Here is a 21177-nt window from a genome sequence, read left to right on the forward strand (position 1 = left end):
AACCCTACCTGATCTGCTATATCCTAATATTTGATTAAGGGTTGATTCAAGAATTAGAGATGTTAATTAGATAAATTTAACAAAAATTGGGATTAATATTCTTAATCTGGATTTTTAAGGGATCATTTCGAGGATTCAAACTTGATTCATGCCCAATTTGAGCTTTGTTGGTCCAATAGATGGTTAGATCAGATGGCGATCAAATTGAGGTTGCCTGAACTGGGTGTGAATCAAATTGAGTAATTTTTAACTGAGCAGATCATTTGGTATTTTAGATTTCACAACTGAAATTTACTTATCTTGGACTGTTTAATTGTTTCAAGTGATCTGGATTGGTAAGTTAGTTTCTTCCTTAATAGATGTCTTTCACCACAATGGCAAGTGCTTTCCTTCAAGTCCATTCAAGGAAAGCTAAGAGAAGGCTTGTATTTTTTTTTTTCATTTTAATTTTTTTTATCATTGCTTTTGCTTCAATTTTTTATCTGGCATATATTTGTTATCATTTATTTAATTTTATCTAATTCTTCTACTCTAGGTGACCAAGTCATGGGAAGACTCAACACTTAACAAGATTGTTGAGTTGACTAAAGAAGGCCAACTAAATAAGCCAAGGTTAGAAAGGTGGTTAGATGAATTTGGCGAACACTATAGCAAGGTTGTTGTTGCTCTATCTTTGGGGATAGCTCTTCTTGGACCATTTATTTTTAAGTGGCCCTTCCTTAGTAACTCAGGTAATGTTCTCATATGATAAGGATATTTATATGTTGCAAATTGTTGAGATGATTACAACTAGTTAACTATTTATTAAATAAAGTCCCTTCTGCAAATAAAGAGGAGGCTAGCTACAGTGCATGTTGAGAATAAAATAAAAAAACGTAATTACAAAAAAATGATAGTAATATGGTTATGATAGTAATCTGGTTGTCTTGCATATGTCAAAAACGCTAGATGGATAAATAGTTAGAATTAATATTCTATTCATATATATGCAACTAAAATATAAATACATACACAAATATATAATAAATGCAAGCATATGTTTATGCATATGCATTATTGTTCAATCAAACCTCCACAATTAATTGTCATCTTTATTGCTCACATGTCAGTTAAGCATTTCTTGATTTTTTGTTAAGAAAATTAAAGTTAAGTGTGTTTGTTAGCTTTGTTTTGTGAAATTGAAAGTAATTAACCTTTTTTAGTTTTCAACAGTTTGCCACTCAATATAATTGTCGTGTGATATAGAGGTTACGAGTTCAAGTCTCGAAAACAGCATCTTGCAAAGCAATGTAAGGTTATATGCAATAGACCCTTCGCCGGGACCTCGTATTAACGGGAGCTTCGTGCACCGAACTGCTTTTTTAATAGTTTGCTTCCCAATATAATTGTTAGCAATTTTTTCTTTGCTTTTGGGAAGATCTATGGTCTTTCCATTTCAAAATTTTCTATCATTCTTAAGATGAAAATTCAAAACCAATTTTGGGTAAATCTTCTATAACCATACATTAGTGTCACATTGAGGATTTTTTCAAGGCTCAAAACCACTCCAATTTACCACAATGGTTATAAGGCTTCACCCAGGTTAGAAATTACTGAACGTTATCTACATCTCCTAAGAGGAATGAAATAACGATATCAAGTTAGAGTTATTAATCTATCTAATGGTTACCACCATATCCTAGTTTTAACATCTTTCAAACTTATTAATTAGTATTTGACATCAACATCTGCTCAATTTAGTGCTCTATTAATGTTGTGTGATTATAGAAACACAAGCCACATCCACTAATCACAAAGGCATCACGTGATAAATGCATAAGAGAATGGGTCAATGCCCCAACTAACTTGCATAAGGATTGAGAGATGCATGTGTGAGAGCTGAAGTCCTAATAAAATATAAAATGGATTGAGGTCCTCATTAACATGCTAATGGATTGAAGTTCGCTTGAAGCATGAGGGTCGTAGCTCATAGGCCAAGGAGTTTAATGACTGGCTAAAGGGTGTCAAAGTGTAGGGATTGGTCTTGTTGAAATATTACAGACTTGAACAATAAAAGTGCAGGAGTTCATGTAGCATGAATAGTCAAATGATTTCAACTAACCAAGTTCCCTAAGTTTCTTAGATGCTTAGAAGAAACTATTCTTGACATGGAGGTTCTGAAGTCAGAATCATCCAAATCATCTAGGACATTGAGCTTGCTCATCAGGATGAACTGACTTGTTAGACTTGTGTTGATAGAGAGTTGGAGATGGTTGTTGATAAATATAAGAACTCTGCCATTTCATGGCCCGACTACTTGAATTTGTTAGATTTTCCTTCAACTTTGGCTCTTCCCTCTGCAGGACTTAGGCAATGAACTCAACCATAGAGCATTTTCGCCTTAGAGATATAGGAAGGCTCCTTGTTTGGAGGAAGTTCAGTCATTGGATGATTGGCAACAATTTCCTCCCTAGAAAATTTCTCTAGCTAAGCTAGACAAAAAACAGAGGGCATGCCCAAAATTATTGTTGTTGTTGTTGTTGAAGGAATAGTCCCCTATTTTTTGGTCTTAGTCTTCACCTCAAGTATGAGGTCTTACTCCTTTCTCATTTTAGCAGGCACCTTGGAATTCTTGGCTCAAGGTCTTATACCTTCTTTTATTTAAGATGCCTCTTTGGGTCTTCGTTTCATCTTGGTTTAAGTTCATATGGCTTTTGTGTTTTAGGATGCCTCTTGGAATCTTAGGCTAGAGGTCTTATGATCTTTTTATTTAAAACATTTCTTTGGGTCATAGTCTTCATATTGGATTTGAGGGCTTGTGCCCTTTTGATTTTAGGATGCTTCTTTATTGGAACCCTTGAGCTAAGGTCTTGTGCACTTTAATTTTGGGACGCCTATTATGTCTTAGTTATCATCTTCACATGAGGTCTTATGCTTTTATAGACTCTTAACTCAAAATCTTTTGCCCTTTTATTCTAGGATGCTTCTTTGAGTCTTAGTTTCATCTCAGGTTTGAAGCATCATTTGAAATCTCACACCGTGTTGAGCGAAACGGTCGAAAACGTATCATTCTCATAAAACATTAAAACTTGATACCACTCTGCACTAAGTTTCAAAATCTCGAGTCGTGTCGTAATTTTGATCTTTGATCAGAAAGATACTGTTTCGATATCGTATCGACACTTTGATGCATTATGTCTGATGATAAATTAGAATTTGAAACAGAAAGAAAATGAAGCAAAGGAAGGAGATATTGTCTGTACTGAGTGGTATTGAGTTATGTAATTTATCAAAATGATATATTTTGACTATGACACAAGATTTAAAACCATACTTGGCATAAACAGTGTCTCTTTCCTATGATTCATCTCTTTCCTTCTTCAACTCTAATCCATTATTGGTACCATACATCGAAACATCAGCAAGTGAAAGACCGAAACTTGGCACGGCTTAAGATTTTGAACTTTGGTTTGAAGTCTTATTGAGGATGCCACTTGAGACCTTTAACCTAAGTTTTTCTTTAAAGAAAAAAAATTCAGGAATCATTTGTCTTAATTTTCATTTTGTGCCTGAGGTGCTATGCTTTTTTTATTTGAGGATGTCTCTTGGAACCTTTAACCTGAGCTCTATCTGCCTTTTATTTCAGGATGCCTCTCTAGGTCTTTAACTTTCACTTGGTATCTAAGGTCTGATGCTCTTTCATGCCAAGATATTTCTTTGGACTCTTGAATCAGGGCCTTTTTTATTTTAGGATGCCTCTTTGGTCTTATTTGACTATGACTGCTGAGATAATAACTATGATAACTTGGTTTGAAGTCTAATGAGTGACTCAGAGCATCCAAATTAATTCTTTCTAAAATCTTTAAGATTAATCAATTTTTTTATAGTGTAGAACATGTAAAGATATTTTCAATTTTTAATACAAGCATTTGAAAGTAAAGTGATTGGTGAACTGAATTTTAATTCTTTGCCTAGAGTTATTTTGCCCCTCAATGTAAGTTTTAAAGTTAGCTGAGTTCTATAACCTAGGGAGTAGGGATTTCCTTCCATTATGGAGTGCTCTACTTATAAGCTCCAATTCACTCTGGTGGCATTCAATGTGACCCCTTCCAATTAGGCACGACCTTTCTTTGTTGTGTAGGTCAGTTTGCTTTCATCTTTCTCAAGACTAAGCCTCCCCATCTGAAGCATTAGATTAATTTCATTAATAAGGCTTACAAAATTTTAACTAAATAACAATTTGCTTATTTAAATCTTCAATAGTCTTTTCTTTTTTGCCATGACTAGCTTGTATTGTGCTATGTATGGTTTAAAATCTCGAGTCATTTCATCCGATACGGGTGAAATATCTCGTTTCGTCAGCGAATCGACACAGACGATACCGATGCTGGAGGGGTCGTGCGGGACCAGCGACGCCTTCGGACGTGTCACTCGAGCTTGGTGATGTGTCTGGAGGTGTTGCCTAGGCTTGGTGACGCCTTCGGAGGTTTCGCCTGGGATCAACAACACCTCTAGAGGCTTCGCTCGGGACCGACGACACCTCCGAGGCTTCGTTCGGGCTTGACGTCTCCGGAGGCTTCGGCCAAGCCTGTCCGACGACTCCTTTGGAGGCTTCGCCTTGGACGCACGTGCCACGGTCATGCGCTAGAGCGGAATAGAGAAGAGAAGCAGATCAATTTTTAACTTATTTAATTAAAACTTAGTTTAATAATTTTAATTAACTCCTAGCTATGATTGTGATGATTTAAATAGGCTTAATTAAAGTTTAATAAAATTATCCTATTAATTTAATATATATATTTAAAAAATTATTTTATTTTTAATATTTAAATTTAAATTTTTATTTTTAATTAATATATTTTATATTTTAAAAATACCGAAACTATATCGGCATGGTATGATATGATTCTGAAAATGTATCGTTTCGGTCCAGAACTGAAACCTCGATACACCTCGAGATTTTAAATTAGGGTGCTCTGCGACCACAAGTATTTCAACTAATTTTAGCAAATCCAATCCAAGTTCATTTGAAAATTCTGATTTTGTTCATCCTGAGTAAAATTCATTTCCTATAAGATGGCAGGGTTATCTCTACAGGCATGACTATCTTGGAAGCGCAATATCCTGTTGGTCACTGAAGTCTGTCAGCTAGTTTGTGGATGTGACATGCTCCATTTTTCATCACTAAATGGGTAGCTCAAACATAGTGATGGTATCCAACCACAAGAAGTTATGTTCTGATCTAGTTCTGCTTCCACCTATTTTAAGAAATAATTTACTTCTACCATTAGGAACTTCTTTGACCCTTTCCCTTTCCCCTTCGAAAAATCCCCAAGATATCAACTCACTTTAGATGGAACAACCTAACACCCTCTTAAGGGTGACTATGTCATGATGGGCTTCCAATCCACCTGTACAAATTTCTGGAAACATTCATGTCAGCTTCAACCCACAAGGCTGGTCAGAAGTATTTGCCTCTTATCACCTTAATAGCTAAGCTCCTAGCTCTGATTTCCAAATATCCCTTCATTGATTTTCCTGAACACCAATAGGGCCTCTTCCGGGTGAAGACACCTCAGATAATGCGTGGAAAATGACCTTTTGTGCAATACTCATTGATCAAAGTTTACTTGGCAGCCTGATTATGTGAATATCATTCCCTTATATGATTCAGTTTTAAACAAATTTATTTCAACCTTAAAGCCAACCATTAGACCCTAACTAACCCTTACTAATAGTTGATAAGTTCTAGATTAAATTACAGGATACAAAACAAAGATAAAGCGAAGGGAACTCAAAACAACATAGATATTCATTGGTTTGTATTTCTATTGCTGCTAAATCCACATGAACTTCTCATATGCATCACTTTAATAAGAAAATGAGGGTATTGCAAGGGGAATGAAAACATTGTTGTGGAGTTCTATTGCTGCAATGGGTAAGACAAGACTTACACAAGACACGGAGGTGGGAGCCTGATGAACGAGGAAGCATTGTACTTTGCTGTCCTAAATCTATATTTATTAGTAGTTGCATGGTTTTTTTTATGTTTATTCTCCAATAGTTGTATTTTTGTAGTGCAATGCAGTATGCAATAGAACCTTTTAATCATAGTTGATGGTACAAGTTATCTATAGTTTTAAATATCATCAAAATGGTAAACTCTACAAAATTGTATATTGAAGGAATGCAAAATTTGTGAGAAAAATATGGTTTATATGATGAAAAAAACATATTCCTGTAGTAGTGGGATTCAAGTGTCACATTAAGAAAAATGTTCAGTGACCAAAATTATTTAAACTATTGTTATTAGAATTTTTGTTACCTTGATAAGGTTAGTTATTCATTGTGGCTGTGACTAGTTCCTGATAATTCAAATGATTAACAACTCTGTTTACTCTACTTGATTTGAGTTGCTATTGAGATGCCTTTGGGGCATTTCTCATTTATTTGCTGGAAGTGTTAGTGGACATTCATTTTTTCCTTGTAGTTTCTAGGGGCTCAGTTTACCGAGCTTTGGGTCTTATGGTGGCAGCATCACCTTGTGCACTTGCTGTAGCTCCCTTAGCTTATGCTACTGCAATCAGTGCATGCGCACGTAAGGTAATAGTTAAAAGTTCTCTCCTATTTTCTATTGATGGTTGACGTGTGTTAGTATATCTATACTTATTCTCGCATTTGCTTGTTTTTGTGCTAACTAGAATTTCATCAAATTCACTCGGGGTTTTCTTCATGGATTGTATAAACATGAAATCTTGCATGCTTATTTTCTGGTCCAAGCAAAGATCAAGTCTTGTGGTTTTAGTTTACTTATTTCTATGGTAATGCTATGTGTACTAACTTATTCTGGTGTTACCATGTGCTTCTTGTTACATGAAGAAAATATGTAACAGAAAACTGCGACTAATCTGACAATATCGGTTAAGATACATCGTGCATGTACATGTTCCCTCATGGTGGGCAGCTAACAGTAGAGACATGTTTTATTATGGTTAGGAATAAATGGACCATAATGTATATAAGTTATAATAACTTCTGAGGAATAAATATTTGGAAATCTCATGTTCTCTTATCATTTGTTTTGGAGAAATCATTTACTATCAATCACTATAACCCCATATTAGACCACTTCTGCCATTCAAGATGATGATGATTTGGGAAAACAATATTGAATGACACACAATGACACAACAGTACTCAAAACACAAATTACACCTTTGAAAATGACAACACAGAAAGATAATAAGAATGTATCCTTACGAGACCTATTATCTAATAAATTAAAATTTAGAGAAAGTGTAACAACTTTATAGGTTATATTAATTGGGTTGATAGAAAAAAAAATAAGCATTTCTACATCATATAATTTTTAAAAAAAGTTTAACCAGTTTTGTATTGGTTTATATTATTTTATAATGGCACAATATGACATGAGCCATTATGATTGTCATGACATACCACAAATTGCCAACGCTAATAATGATAGTGTAAGAATGGTTCCTATCTCCAGCACTTGATCTAACATTGTTTGATATTATTTGCCTTATGACTTCCATCACTCCAGTGTTGTGCCACATCAAGGCTTTAAAAACTGGCCTAGGTGTTTTAGACAATTGGCATCTGCAAATTTAACATGCAATGTTGATGTAAACTAAATTGCCAAAATTACAAACAACAATAACATTGTGAAGAATTCTATTCCAAACACTCTATGTACAATGAATTTGAAGATTGTGGAAATAATAACACAAATTTTCATAGTTTTAATTTTTTTTTTTCACATTTTCTCAGCTTAATATAACTATAAGCGCATATATGTCATGAGCATGTATGGTTAGTGGCAACATAAACGACATTGTAGTGTGCTAATGCAAGTATTATGAGATTGCATGAAATGAGTGTAAGTGTATGAGTTTGCTCTAATATCAAAAGTGAACTTTTATTTGACTTATGACGAAGTGACATTAATCGTTTCTTTATTCGGGGGCATGAGAAAAATATCATCAACATCGATCCAAATAGCCTAGACTCGACCACGGTTCGGAGTCATTAGTTCGACAGTTCTGAGAATGTCGACCCTTAACCTTAACCTTAACTTTCCAAGGTGGTTATAGTTCACGGTTTGAAACCGCCAGTTATGGTTTGATTTACAGTTCGTGATGGTTCAAGATTATTATTTTTTATTTTAAAAAATTATGAATTAAAAAAAAATCAAAACATGAAAAGGTTTATACTTATTTAAGTTGTCTACATAGCCCTTTATCGGGAAGGTGGGAGCTCAACAATGAAGATCGCGAGGAAGAAGGAACAAAATCACGATTTTGGGAAAGAAACCTAACACTGGCCGAGCCCCCCACACGTGTGAACCGAAATCCAGCTTTTAAACCCCTTAAACTGGATCGGATTTGAACCAAACCGCTGAACCGACCCGACTTTTTCCAAACTGGGCTTTTTGAATTGGTTTTCTTGGCTTGATTTTAAATCCTTGTAATTGGGCTTCTCCATGTGAAATTGGGCTTGATTGCAATTCTCCACAATTTATTATCCTCATCCTAATTTCCTACAAAATCAAATACAACAAATTAATAACCATTAATTATCTCAAATCAATAAGAAATAAGATAAAGACCTCAAATAAATCCAAGTAACTAAAATATACTAGAAATCCAATTTATGATACAAAAAGGATCAAAACACCACGATATAACCCTAAATTATCCTGTTCCAAATCCAATTATCAATGCTTAGGACAACAATTATAATTTTGGGCCAGTTATGAACCACAATCAATGACATCATCTTATGGTCAGCAAATCACATTGAGATCATGACAATTTGGATATGATGGAGTTCAACTTTACTTACAACCTTCCTACAAGTCTCTTCATCTATATGTTTTAATGCACTCACGTTAGAGACCTAACACGTACTTGTTTCCTTGTCCTATATTTCCACTGGTTCTAATTCTACTTTCATCTCTTTTTTTTCAGTTGTGAACTGAGCATTAATAGATATGTGGATCAATCAATTCAACTTTTAGCTATCTTAGGAGCAAAACTCGATTTGGGCCATTGACAACAAAGGTTTAATGAAGGTTTAAATATCAATTGAGCAGGAGTTAATAAAGATAGTGTCTGTGGCAAATTAGAGCGGAGGAAGGAGATGGAAGAGGAGGTAAAATATGAAGAAAACACTCATTGAGCTCATGCGGTCCTCATGAAGCTCTTCACAAGCTGAAGAAGACTATAGCAGAGCTGATTACAAGTTGGGTGTCTTTGTGGAGTTCTTTTGTCAGTCATCGCGGTTTTATGTTGAATTATATTGAGTCATCAAGGACCTTCATAAAAAGTTCATATAAGTTTTATTCCTATAGTTTTTTCCACCTAACTGTAACATGGTTTTTTAAAAAATGACTATAACAATTAGACGTTGGGCTATTACTCGAGCACATGAGCAAAAGATGAGAGTTGCGGAGATGAGGATGTTAAGATGGATGTGTGGACATACGAAGATGGACAGAATAAGAAATGAGAGCATTAGAGAGAAAGTTAGAGTTGCATCTATTGAGGGAAAACTCCGTGAGACACGTTTAAGGTGGTACTAAATGATGATATAATAGGAGATAGAGCTCAATGGCGTAAAAGGATCCATATAGCCGACCCCACTTAGTGAGATAAGGCTTGGTTGTTGTTGTTGTTGTTTGACTATAACAATTAGACTATAAATTTATTATAATTTCGGATAAAGAAGCTGTAAAAGAAACATTGCTTGAACTTATATTGACAGCTGTTGAAACATACTTAGGTTCGACATGATGCTTATGCTCATCAACACAATTTATAGGGGTGACATGAGAGAGAGTACATGTAATGATAATTTTGGATTTTTTAATTACTAGAATGATATGTTTCAATCCCGCCACTTGGTACAACATGAAATTTCAAACTAGTGTTAACATCGTTAAGATGTTGCAAGAATCAGAGCTTTCAATCAATTCAAGACAGTCTAATATCATTAGGGCTTCATTATGTGATATTAGTAGGAGGTGATGGGTAGAAGGAGCCTTTCCCTTGGGTTCCTCTTCTACTCATGTATTTTGTAAGTAGACATCATTTGGATATTTTTTCCAAAGTTGTTTTTATGAATTTTAATTCAATTGTATACTAAATAACCATATTTCTTATTCTTGGAGATAAATAGGCCAAGTGGGAGGTGATCAGAGTGGTGGGGCCAAACCATAACTTGGATGATACCTTTGACTTTTTTCGGCAAGGGTTACCACTGAGAGTGTTGTTGTGAGCTGATACCAGAATTGTAAAGAAACTGAGATACTAAATTTTAGGACTGGTATTAAAACGGTTTTGACAACTTTTTTGAGCTATATTTTGCAATTTAAGTATATATGATGCAATATTTTTCTTAATATGTTGTTTTCAGTATTGAATAGTTTCTTGAAATTACATCATTTTTTTATTGGAGTAATTTCCATGTCATTAATGTAGGGAATTTTGCTGAAGGGCGGGCATGTCTTTGATGCTCTTGCAGCTTGCAAATGTGTAGCATTCGATAAAACTGGAACTCTCACAACTGGAAAGCTTATGTGTAAGGCAATTGAGCCAATTCATGGCCATTTGTTTAGAGGGAGCAAATCTGATGTGTCTTTGTGTTGTACACCGAATTGTGAGAGTGAAGCTTTAGCTGTTGCTGCAGCAATGGAAAAAGGAACTACACATCCCATCGGGAGGTAAACAAGGATTAATGTTGCTCATAGTATTTTACTTGATTTGGTTGTTGCCATTAAAGTTTGATGATTCTTGTTTATATATCCTTAAGAATCCGTTAGACAGGGAGGCTATAAAACATGTACACGAAGTGATAAAACTGTTGGAACACTTGAACTTAATGTAGTAGATTAATTGTCTTAAATTTAATTGTCATTGTGTAACAGCCAGCTTATGTCAATTCGTACTGCTCGCATAATCATCTAGCTTGCCCAAGTTTTGGAAACCTGACTAGAAAAGTTAACTAGAAACACTGTGCATGGGTATATGGACAAAAAGGCCTTGAAGTCTTGCTGACGTTTGATTGTTAGGTGGTTTTTAATGTTGAAGGTCTGTCCCCTCCAAGCGAGCAGAAAACAAGGAAGTGTGAAGAACAAGGGGAGGCTAAAGGACTTAAAAGTGATATAGAAGATATGAATATATTGCTATTGATATATTTTGCATGAATTTGAATATTGGAGTAGAATTCATATATTTGACTCCTAATAGATGACACTAATATAGCTTGATAATTATATAGATAAATGTCCCAGTTATGTAATGTGAGACTATAATGCACATTAATCGATGAAGAGAGATCAAAGAAAACTTGATTAGCAACAATAAGAGAGGATAAAATTCATTTAAATATAGATGATAATATAGTAAGGGATCAAATCCAATGGCGTAGGAGGATATATATAGCCGACTTCACTTATGAGATAAAGACTTAGACTTGATTGATGTTGATGTTGATGTTGATGTTGTTGTATGGTTGCTTTCCACTTTTCCCTGAGGTTCATATGCATGATTTAGCCTTCGTATTGGGTTAATATCAAGATTTCAGGTTTGCTCCACGACTAGTTTGTTAATATGACACCGTTAAAGGTTCTATTAGTTTTGTTACTGAATTGTCAGTATCATAATATCAAACTCCATTTTCGTTTTTTTGGGGTTTTCTGCATGTATCTGAATAGTATATACTTAAATTGACCAGTACTAAGGAATGTAATACTTTTGTTACTTGAGTACATTGCAAGTTTATCTACAACATTTAGTTGAAATTGAATATTTAAATTTTTTATTAATTAATTAATATGTTTTGATATGAGATTTTTATGGACATATTCAAACATGTTTAAATGCAACCAAACCAATAGAATCTACTATTAGAAGGGTTTGATTAATGGAATGCAAGGTATAAGAGGTAAAGGTAAGAAAGAATCTAATAGAAGTAATATTAGCCATGTAAAGGTATCCGTATAATCCACTCAACCCCTTAGCCACCAATTGAGCCTTTACCCAATTCATAATTCATACAAATGATGACTTCATGGTGAATGCACATTTGCGACCTACTGTGGATCTGACAAATAGTAAAGGTACTAGGTACTAGATCTCATGTAGCATTAGAATGTAACACTTGCATCTCTTCCACCATAGTATGTCTTGACTTTGGATCTAAGACTGCCTTTGTAGCAGTCTTAGGAAAAAAGTGAAGGCAGAATAAATAGGTGATGGTGTAACATAAGATTAAAAAAAAGAAATATAATGAGTGGTAAAGCAATTGCAAGTACTTTTTTGAAGAGCAAACTAGAGGTCTAAATCAAATGGTGAATTTAGAACAAGAGAAAATGTTGGGCAAGGATTATAGTCTCGTTATCGTCTATTATTGGTCCTCATGGTGAAGCTTACTTGAAACCCATCAAAGCCAGTCCCAAGCCCGATTGAAAAAGGACGAGGGTTGCTCGTTAGATTGCGAGCTAACATGGACTTACAGACAAATATTCAATGAATAGATACATCAAATTATTATGTTAATGCTAGAATGTTTCCTGTAAGGAATGCATTGCAGGATCTCACTGTAATGTTTTCGCAAGGACTGCTACATTTTCATGAGAATTCAGACGTAGTGTTAAATATGCAAGAGTTCTCACACCATAAGTTGGGTAAGAATAAATATTATAGAAAATCTAATTGTTTAAGATTTGGAATATGGAATCTAGGAACACTCACTGGTGAAACAATGGAAGTAGTAGATATGATGATTAGAAGAAGAACTAATATTTTGTTTGTATAAGAGATAAAATGGGTAGGAGAGAAGACAAAGATGATAAAGAATTCAAATTTTAATTTATGGTATATAGGAAGGAGTAAAACAAGAAATGGAGTAGGTATTGTTGTTGATAATTCGCTAAATGATGAAGTAGTACGAGTAGTTAAAAAGAGGAATATGATTATAGCTCTTAAGATAGTAGTGGCGAAAGAAACTATTAATGTAATTAACATATATGCACTTCAAGTATGATTAGATGAACACACCAAATCTATATATTGGGTAGACTTAGACGAAGTATTACAAAATATTCTGTCAACCGAAATGATTTTAATAAGAGGAGATCTAAATGGACATTTAGGAGTGAAAAATGAAGAATATGATAGAGTATATAGGGGTTACGGGTTTGGAATAAGAAATGAAAGGAAAATTATATTGGATTTTGCAATATTATATGACCTTATACTAGTTAATATATTTTTTAAGAAAAGGGAACACATGGTCACATTCAAAAGTGGGAATAATAAATCGCAAATTGACTTTCTTATGGTGAGGAAGAAGGATAGAAAGATTTGTAAAGATTGCAATGTCATCCTTGGAGAAAACTTAACTACCCAACATAGGATAGTAGTGTTAAATATGTACCTCAAACATAGTATCAATAGAAGAAAAATATACACGGTTCTTAGAATTAAGTGGTGGAAGTTAAAGGAAAGGAAACAAAACATATTTAAGAAGAGAATAGGAGTATAAGTATTAGAAGAAATATACTATAACTTTAATACAATATGGGATAAGATGATATCAAAATTGAAAATAGTAACAAAGAGTATACTCGGTGAGTCAAAGGGACGTGCGCCATCAAGTAAAGAATGTTAGTGATGGAATGAGAAAATACAAGAGAAAGTAAAAGAAAAATGAAGAACCTATAAGGTATCATGTATTTGTAAAAATAAGAAAAATTTAAAATATATATATGTAGTAGCCAAGAAAGAGATAAAAAAAAAGTAGTGAATGAAGCTAAGAATGAAACTTTTGAATATTTATATCGAAAATTGGATACAAAAGAAAGAGAAAGAAATATTTACAGAATAACTAAAGCGAGAGAGAGGAGGACAAGAAATCTTATTCAAATAACATGTATTAAAGATGAATACAATAGGGTACTAGTAAACGATAATAAAATAAAAGAGCGATAGAAAAAATATTTTCATCAACGTTTTAATGAAGATTTGGATGACCAACTTTAGGTCACATGAGTATAGAAATTTAAATTTTTGTCGTACAATTCAAATTTTAAAAGTAGAACAAACTTTAAATGAGATGTATAATAGAAAAACAATTGGACCAGATGATGTTTCAATAAAGGTATGAAAGTACTTAGTAAAACATGGTATTGAATAGCTTACAAAGTTATTCAATTTGATACTGTTGGTTATAAATATCTGTTAATTATCTGTTAAAAATCTGTTATTTTTTTTCTAGAATAGGCCCTATACTCTAACTATAAATAGGGCCTTATATGTTGCAATTGGAATAAGATTTCTTAAGTTATTTTGGTAACATGGTATCAGAGCCTTAGAAAATTAGGTTTTTTTTCTTTTGCGCCTTCGCGCCGACTTTTCTCCCTAACTCGCGATTTCCTCTTTCGCGACTTTCTTCCCGGCTTCAAGCGCCGCTCCGAGTTCGCTTTCGCTCCGACTTTTCTCGCCGCTCGCTGCGCTCGCTTATCATCGGCGGAAAGCATCAAATCAAGCGGCTCCCTCTCGCCAAACTGTGGGCACCGTCATCGCTGCGACGTCTTCTCCGTCGCCTTCTTCCTCTGCTTGCCGCCGCCCTGCCATCGTCATGCTGCGTGAAGACCAGCAATCCTCCGTCGCGTCTTCACCGCCCGTCTCGTGAAGAGGACCAGCAGTCGTCGCCCTGCCGCCCTCCTTGCTCAGCGCCGCCGCTCTCCCTGCACAGCACCAAGTTCGATGTTTGAGAGTTACATATCTTTGGACTTCATTCTATCGTGATGGATATGGTGCTTGTCTCTGCAGAAGAATTTGCCAAGTTCTCTCAATATCAAGAATCACTTAAGTCTTCATCTTCCTCTATCATTGCTATTGCTGATTCAGGTAACCACAATACATGTCTTCTTTCCTCATCCTCTAAATGGGTCATTGATTCTGGTGCCACGGATCATATGACAGGTAATTCTAATCTCTTTTCTACTTTCACACACAAATCCAACACTCCGATTGTTACCTTAGCTGATGGGTCTTCATCTTGCGTTCGTGGGTCTGGCACTGTCAATCCCACTCCTTTGCTTTCCTTATCATCTGTCCTACATTTACCTAATTTATCCTTTAATTTGCTCTCTGTTAGTCAATTAACTCGCAATCTTAACTGTTGCATTACATTTTTTCCCGATCATTGTTTAGTTCAAGATCTTTTGACAAAGAAGATTATTGGTAAAGGACATGAAAATGGAGGTCTCTATATTCTTGATTCACCTTCCCCAAGATCTCTCGTTTGTTCAGGTGAAAATTCTCCTTTTGAGGCTCATTGTAGGTTAGGACATCCATCTCTTCTATCACTCAAGAAACTCTGTCCACAATATAGTAGCATATCTTCATTAAATTGTGAGTCATGTCAGTTTGCAAAGCATCACCGTCTTAGTTCAAGTCCAAGGATAAATAAGCGTGCTATTAGTCCTTTTGAGTTAGTTCATTCTGATATTTGGGGTCCTTGTCCTATTATATCTAAACCTGGTTTTAGGTATTTTGTCACTTTTGTGGATGATTATTCTCGTGTAACTTGGTTATACTTAATGAAAAATCGTTCTGAGTTATTTTCTCTATTTTCTGCTTTTTGTGCTGAAATCAAAACTCAGTTCAATATGTCCATCCGTACTTTACGAAGTGACAATGCCAAAGAATATACATCCAGTATATTTCAATCTTATATGAGTCAGAATGGTATACTTCATGAAACCTCTTGTGTTGATACTCCATCCCAGAATGGTGTGGCTGAATGGAAGAATAGACATCTTCTTGAAACAGCACGAGCTCTTTTATTTCAAATGAATGTTCCTAAGTCTTTTTGGGCAGACGCGGTTTCTACTGCATGTTTTCTTATTAACCGTATGCCATCCTCTGTTCTTCATGGTGAGATTCCTTACAAAATTTTGTTTCCTAACAAGTCATTGTTTCCTATTAATCCTAGGATATTTGGTAGCACTTGTTTTGTTCGGGATGTTCGTCCACAAGTTACTAAATTAGACCCCAAATCTTTGAAATGTATTTTCCTTGGTTATCCTCGTCTTCAAAAGGGTTATAGGTGTTATTGTCCTAGTATTAATAAATATCTTGTTTCAATCGATGTTACTTTCATGGAAGACAAACCTTATTTTTCATCCTCACATATCCCGACTTCTCAAAAGGAAGATGATGATTTATTGGTATATTCTGTTACATCCTCTACACCTGTCTCAGAACCAGCTCTTGTCAAGCCTCCTATTATTGAAATATACTCTAGGCGTCGACCTCCTGATTCATGTCCTGCACCTACTACTTCGTCATCAGATCCAATTCCGAATGATGATCTTCCTATTGCATTACGAAAAGGTAAACGCCAGTGTACTTATCCTATCTCTTCGTTTGTGTCTAATAATGGCTTGTCATCCTCCTCCTGTTCTTTTATTGCTTCACTTGACTCTATTTCTATTCCTAAAACTATCCGTGAGGCCTTATCTCATCATGGTTGGAGAGATGCAATGATAGAGGAAATGAAAGCCTTGGATGAGAATGATACATGGGACTTGGTTGATTTACCTCCAGGAAAACAAGCTATTGGATGCAAATGGATATTTAATGTTAAAGTCAATCCAGATGGATCAGTTGCCAGACTAAAAGCTCGTCTTGTTGCTAAGGGTTATGCTCAAACATATGGTGTGGATTATTCTGATACTTTTTCTCCTGTTGCAAAATTGACATCTGTTCGGTTATTTATTTCTCTTGCTGCTACTCATCATTGGCCTTTACATCAACTTGATATCAAGAATGCTTTTCTTCATGGTAATCTTCAAGAGGAGGTGTATATGGAGCAACCTCCTGGTTTCGTTGCTCAGGGGGAGATAGGGCGAGTCTGTCGTCTTCGAAAGACTTTGTATGGTTTGAAACAAAGTCCTCGTGCTTGGTTTGGAAAATTTAGTCAGGTTATTGAAAAGTTTGGTATGAAGAAAAGCGAGTCTGATCATTCTGTGTTCTACAAGCAGTCAGGAGCTGGTATTATTCTGTTAGTTGTGTATGTGGATGATATTGTGATTACTGGTAGTGATACTACGGGAATTTCATCTCTCAAATCTTTCATTCTCACTCAATTTCATACAAAAGATTTAGGGGTGTTAAAGTATTTCTTAGGTGTTGAAGTAATGAGGAGTAAAAATGGTATATTTCTATCTCAGAGGAAATATGTTCTTGATTTATTAACTGAAACGGGAAAGTTAGGGGCAAAACCTTGTAGTACTCCAATGACTCAGAACGGGGATCTTACTGCAGATGGAGAATTATTTGAACATCCAGAGAGATATCGAAGATTAGTTGGAAAGTTGAATTATCTTACCTTGACTCGTCCAGATATTGCATATTCGGTTAGTGTTGTTAGTCAGTATATGTCATCTCCAACGGTTCATCATTGGGCAGCATTAGAGCAAATTTTGCGTTACTTGAAGGGTGCACCTGGACGAGGTATTGTATATAAAAATCATGGGCACACTCATATTGAATGTTTCTCAGATGCAGATTGGGCAGGTTCGAAAATGGATAGGAGGTCTACTTCAGGTTATTGTATCTTTGTTGGAGGAAATTTAGTATCATGGAAAAGTAAAAAGCAAAAGGTTGTGTCGCGATCCAGTGCAGAATCAGAATACAGGGCTATGGCACAATCTGTGTGTGAAGTAATGTGGATATATCAATTGTTGACTGAAGTAGGACTTAAAATTTCAATACCAGCAAAACTATGGTGTGATAATCAAGCTGCTATTCATATTGCATCGAATCCCGTGTTCCATGAGAGGACTAAGCACATTGAAATTGATTGTCATTTTGTTCGTGAGAAAATTCAACAAGGTTTGATCACTACAGGATATGTAAAAACTGGAGAACAATTGGGGGACATCTTCACAAAAGCTTTAAATGGGATTCGAGTTGATTATCTTTGTAACAAGTTGGGCATGATTAACATTTATGCTCCAACTTGAGGGGGAGTGTTGGTTATAAATATCTGTTAATTATCTGTTAAAAATCTGTTATAGATTTTTTCTAGAATAGGCCCTATACTCTAACTATAAATAGGGCCTTATATGTTGCAATTGGAATAAGATTTCTTAAGTTATTTTGGTAACAGATACTAAAAATTAAAAAAAAAATCCGATCACTAGAGGGTAAATATTCTAATTCCCTTATATAAGAATAAAGAAGATATACAAAATTGTGCAAACTATAGGGGTATTAAATTAATGAGTCATACTATGAAATTTTGGAAAAGAGTAATAGAAAAAAGACTACAAATGAAGACCACAGTGATCGAAAATCAATTTGGATTATGCTTGGAAGGTCGACAATAAAAATTATATATCTTCTCAAATAATTAATTGAAAAGTATCGGGAATAGAAGTAAGACTTATATATGGTATTCATCGACTTAGAAAAAGTTTATTATAGAGTCCCAAGAAAAATTATATGGAGAATTCTAAAAAAGTCAAGTGTTAGTATAGCGTATATTGAACTAATTAAGGATATGTACGAGAATGTAATGACAAGAGTAAAGACTTCAAACGGATTAATTGAAATATTGAAATGTTGCCCATAAAAATAGGGTTACACTAAGGATCAACTTTAAGTCCCTATTCTTTTACACTAATCATGGACAAACTCACTAAACACATTCAAAATATGGTACCACAGTGTATGTTGTAGATATTGTTTTGGTGGATGAGACACGTGAAAAAGTAATGCTAAACTTGAATTTTGATAAGAAACGCTAGAAGTAAAAGGTTGTACGCTATAGTAAAAATAGATTATATGAAATTTAAGTTTAGTAATATTAGACGTAATGAGACAATTGTTAAGATAGGAGATGATGAATTATTTGTAACTAAGAGTTTAAAGTATTTAGGATTATTACTATAAAAAGATGGAGGAATTGAGAGAAATGTCTTACATAGAATTCAAACGGGATGCTTAAAATAGAGAAGAGCATCAGGTGTTCTTTGTGATCTTAGAATACCTCTAAGACTTAAAGGAAAATTTTATAAAATAACGATTAGACTTGTTATGTTATATGGAGCTGAATGTTGGACTATAACTCGAGCACATGAGCAGAAGATGAAAGTTGCAGAGATGAGGATATTAAGATGGATATGTAGATATACAAGGATGGACAAGATAAGAAATAAAAATATTAGAGAGAAAGTCAAGGTTGCATTTATTGAGAGAAAACTTAGGGAAACACGTTTAAGATAGTACGAACATGTACGTAGACGACCAATATATGCTCCAGTCAAGCGATGTGAAACTATGACAAATGTGTACATCAAATGAGGAGGAAGACCAAAAAAGACTTGGTTGACAATGATAAAAGACTTGGTTAGTAACGATAAAAGATTTGGTTAGCAATAATAAAATAAGATAAAATTTATTTAAATATAAATGATGATATAGTAGGGGATAGAGTCCAATGATGTAGAAAAATCCATATAACCGACCGTATCTTGTGGGATAAGGCTTGATTGTTGTAGTATGGTGAAGCTTACTAGTAGTCATGCTGGGAAGTATTAGAGGACTAATGAAATGAACAATGTAGGAAATGGAAACACCTTAGTCACTGACTTTGAAGCAGATGATGAGTCTAAAATGAGGACAAATATGCATTGCTATCCCTTTTGTAACCAAGAGTAACCAAGGAGGGAAGGCACTCCTGATGAAGGTTTAAAATTTTATTTTGTATCAGACTTTTAGTCTCTGACTGAAAAGGTACAACTTCAATCATATCATACTATGTTGGTATAATTTTAATAATTTAATTTAATTATTCATGATAATATGAATAATTTTACTTACCATAAATTGTAACTTTTAATTATTTATTTTATTGTAATTAATTATGTATTGTAGTAAATGGCAGGTGGTCACATGATTGGAAATGCAGCATTAGTATAATATCCAAAGAGATACTCTTCTCAAGTGGCACAAAAAGATTTTAGTTAAATGTGCAATAGAACAACTATTTTTTGCTTGGAATGACATTTAGTGTGGTAATTAAGCTAATTGACAAGCAATGTAGAGAAGAGCAAAGCATGTTTGGAGAGTTAGGATTGCTTTTGTACATGTAAAAACTAGTTTATTTTGGCCACATTTATAAGTCAAGTAATGTTATATTCTACAAATTTAATTATTTAGATAAACATAGTTTATTTAAGGTGATTGGTATTTAATAGGGTTAATAATTCATTTTTAGCGACAATTATAAGATAAGCAATGTTATACTCTAGAAATTTAATTTTTTAGATAAACAGTTTGTTTAGGGTGATTGGAATTTATTAGGATTAGATTTGGATATGAACTAGATGTCTATTTCGACGTATAGTTTTCATAGTGAATTAGAGAGGAAAGAAGAAAGAAGATAAAAAAGAAAAGAACACAACTATATACTTAAATTTAACATCTGTGCCCCATGTAGAATGATACATTTTTACATTGTGTTGTACAAACATAAGATACAAAAAATTAGTAAACATGTTCAATTCATCTTGATAACATGTGTTCTAGCATGCCAAGGGGTGTTGAACGTTGGCATGATACAAAACTCATCAACATGATTGACACACATAGGATGTGCCTAGTAGAATTGAGTTTCGGTAATTTATTAGAATGATATGTTTCAGTTGTGCCGCTTGGCATGGTATGAGGTTTTAAATCATGCTTCAAGGAGTAAATTTAGGTTTCTCTTAATAAATGAGTCATTTGCACAACTAGTCTCCAATATTTAGAAGAAAGTTACTTCAAGTTTTTTCTTTAAATAATTGCATTTTTTTGTGGAAACAAAATAGTTCTTCAATACTAGAATTTATAATTTGTATACGTTGAACTTGATGTATTGATATTGCAACCATGGGAAGGACATCTGCCAATGTTGCCTTGTTGATTTGCAGAGCACTTGTTGATCATAGTCTTGGGAAGAACCTTCCTGACATTTATATACATAGCTTTGAGTGTCTACCTGGTAGGGGTCTTTATGCAACACTAACTGGGATCAAGGTGTGCAATCTATGCCATTTTTGGATTATTTTTTTTTACATATTTTTGGATCTTCATTGAAATAGTTGGACTGTGAAGT

General features: G+C 34.4%; 1 protein-coding gene across 1 annotated transcript in view; it reads left to right on the forward strand.

Annotated features, from left to right (window-relative positions):
* LOC141836710 (putative cadmium/zinc-transporting ATPase HMA1, chloroplastic) overlaps positions 1-21177 on the forward strand; it is a gene marked incomplete in the record, with an annotated part of 58264 nt that overhangs the window by 14819 nt on the left and 22268 nt on the right. Inside the window, 4 exon segments of the mRNA XM_074724225.1 lie at positions 536-731; positions 6470-6582; positions 10482-10723; positions 20993-21098. Coding sequence (XP_074580326.1) covers positions 536-731; positions 6470-6582; positions 10482-10723; positions 20993-21098 — 657 coding nt within the window.

The sequence above is a fragment of the Curcuma longa genome, chromosome 10 (genome assembly GCF_044706935.1).
Source record: "Curcuma longa cultivar G26 ecotype Majalengka, Jawa Barat chromosome 10, ITB_CL_G26_1.1, whole genome shotgun sequence".
Taxonomy (NCBI): domain Eukaryota; kingdom Viridiplantae; phylum Streptophyta; class Magnoliopsida; order Zingiberales; family Zingiberaceae; genus Curcuma; species Curcuma longa.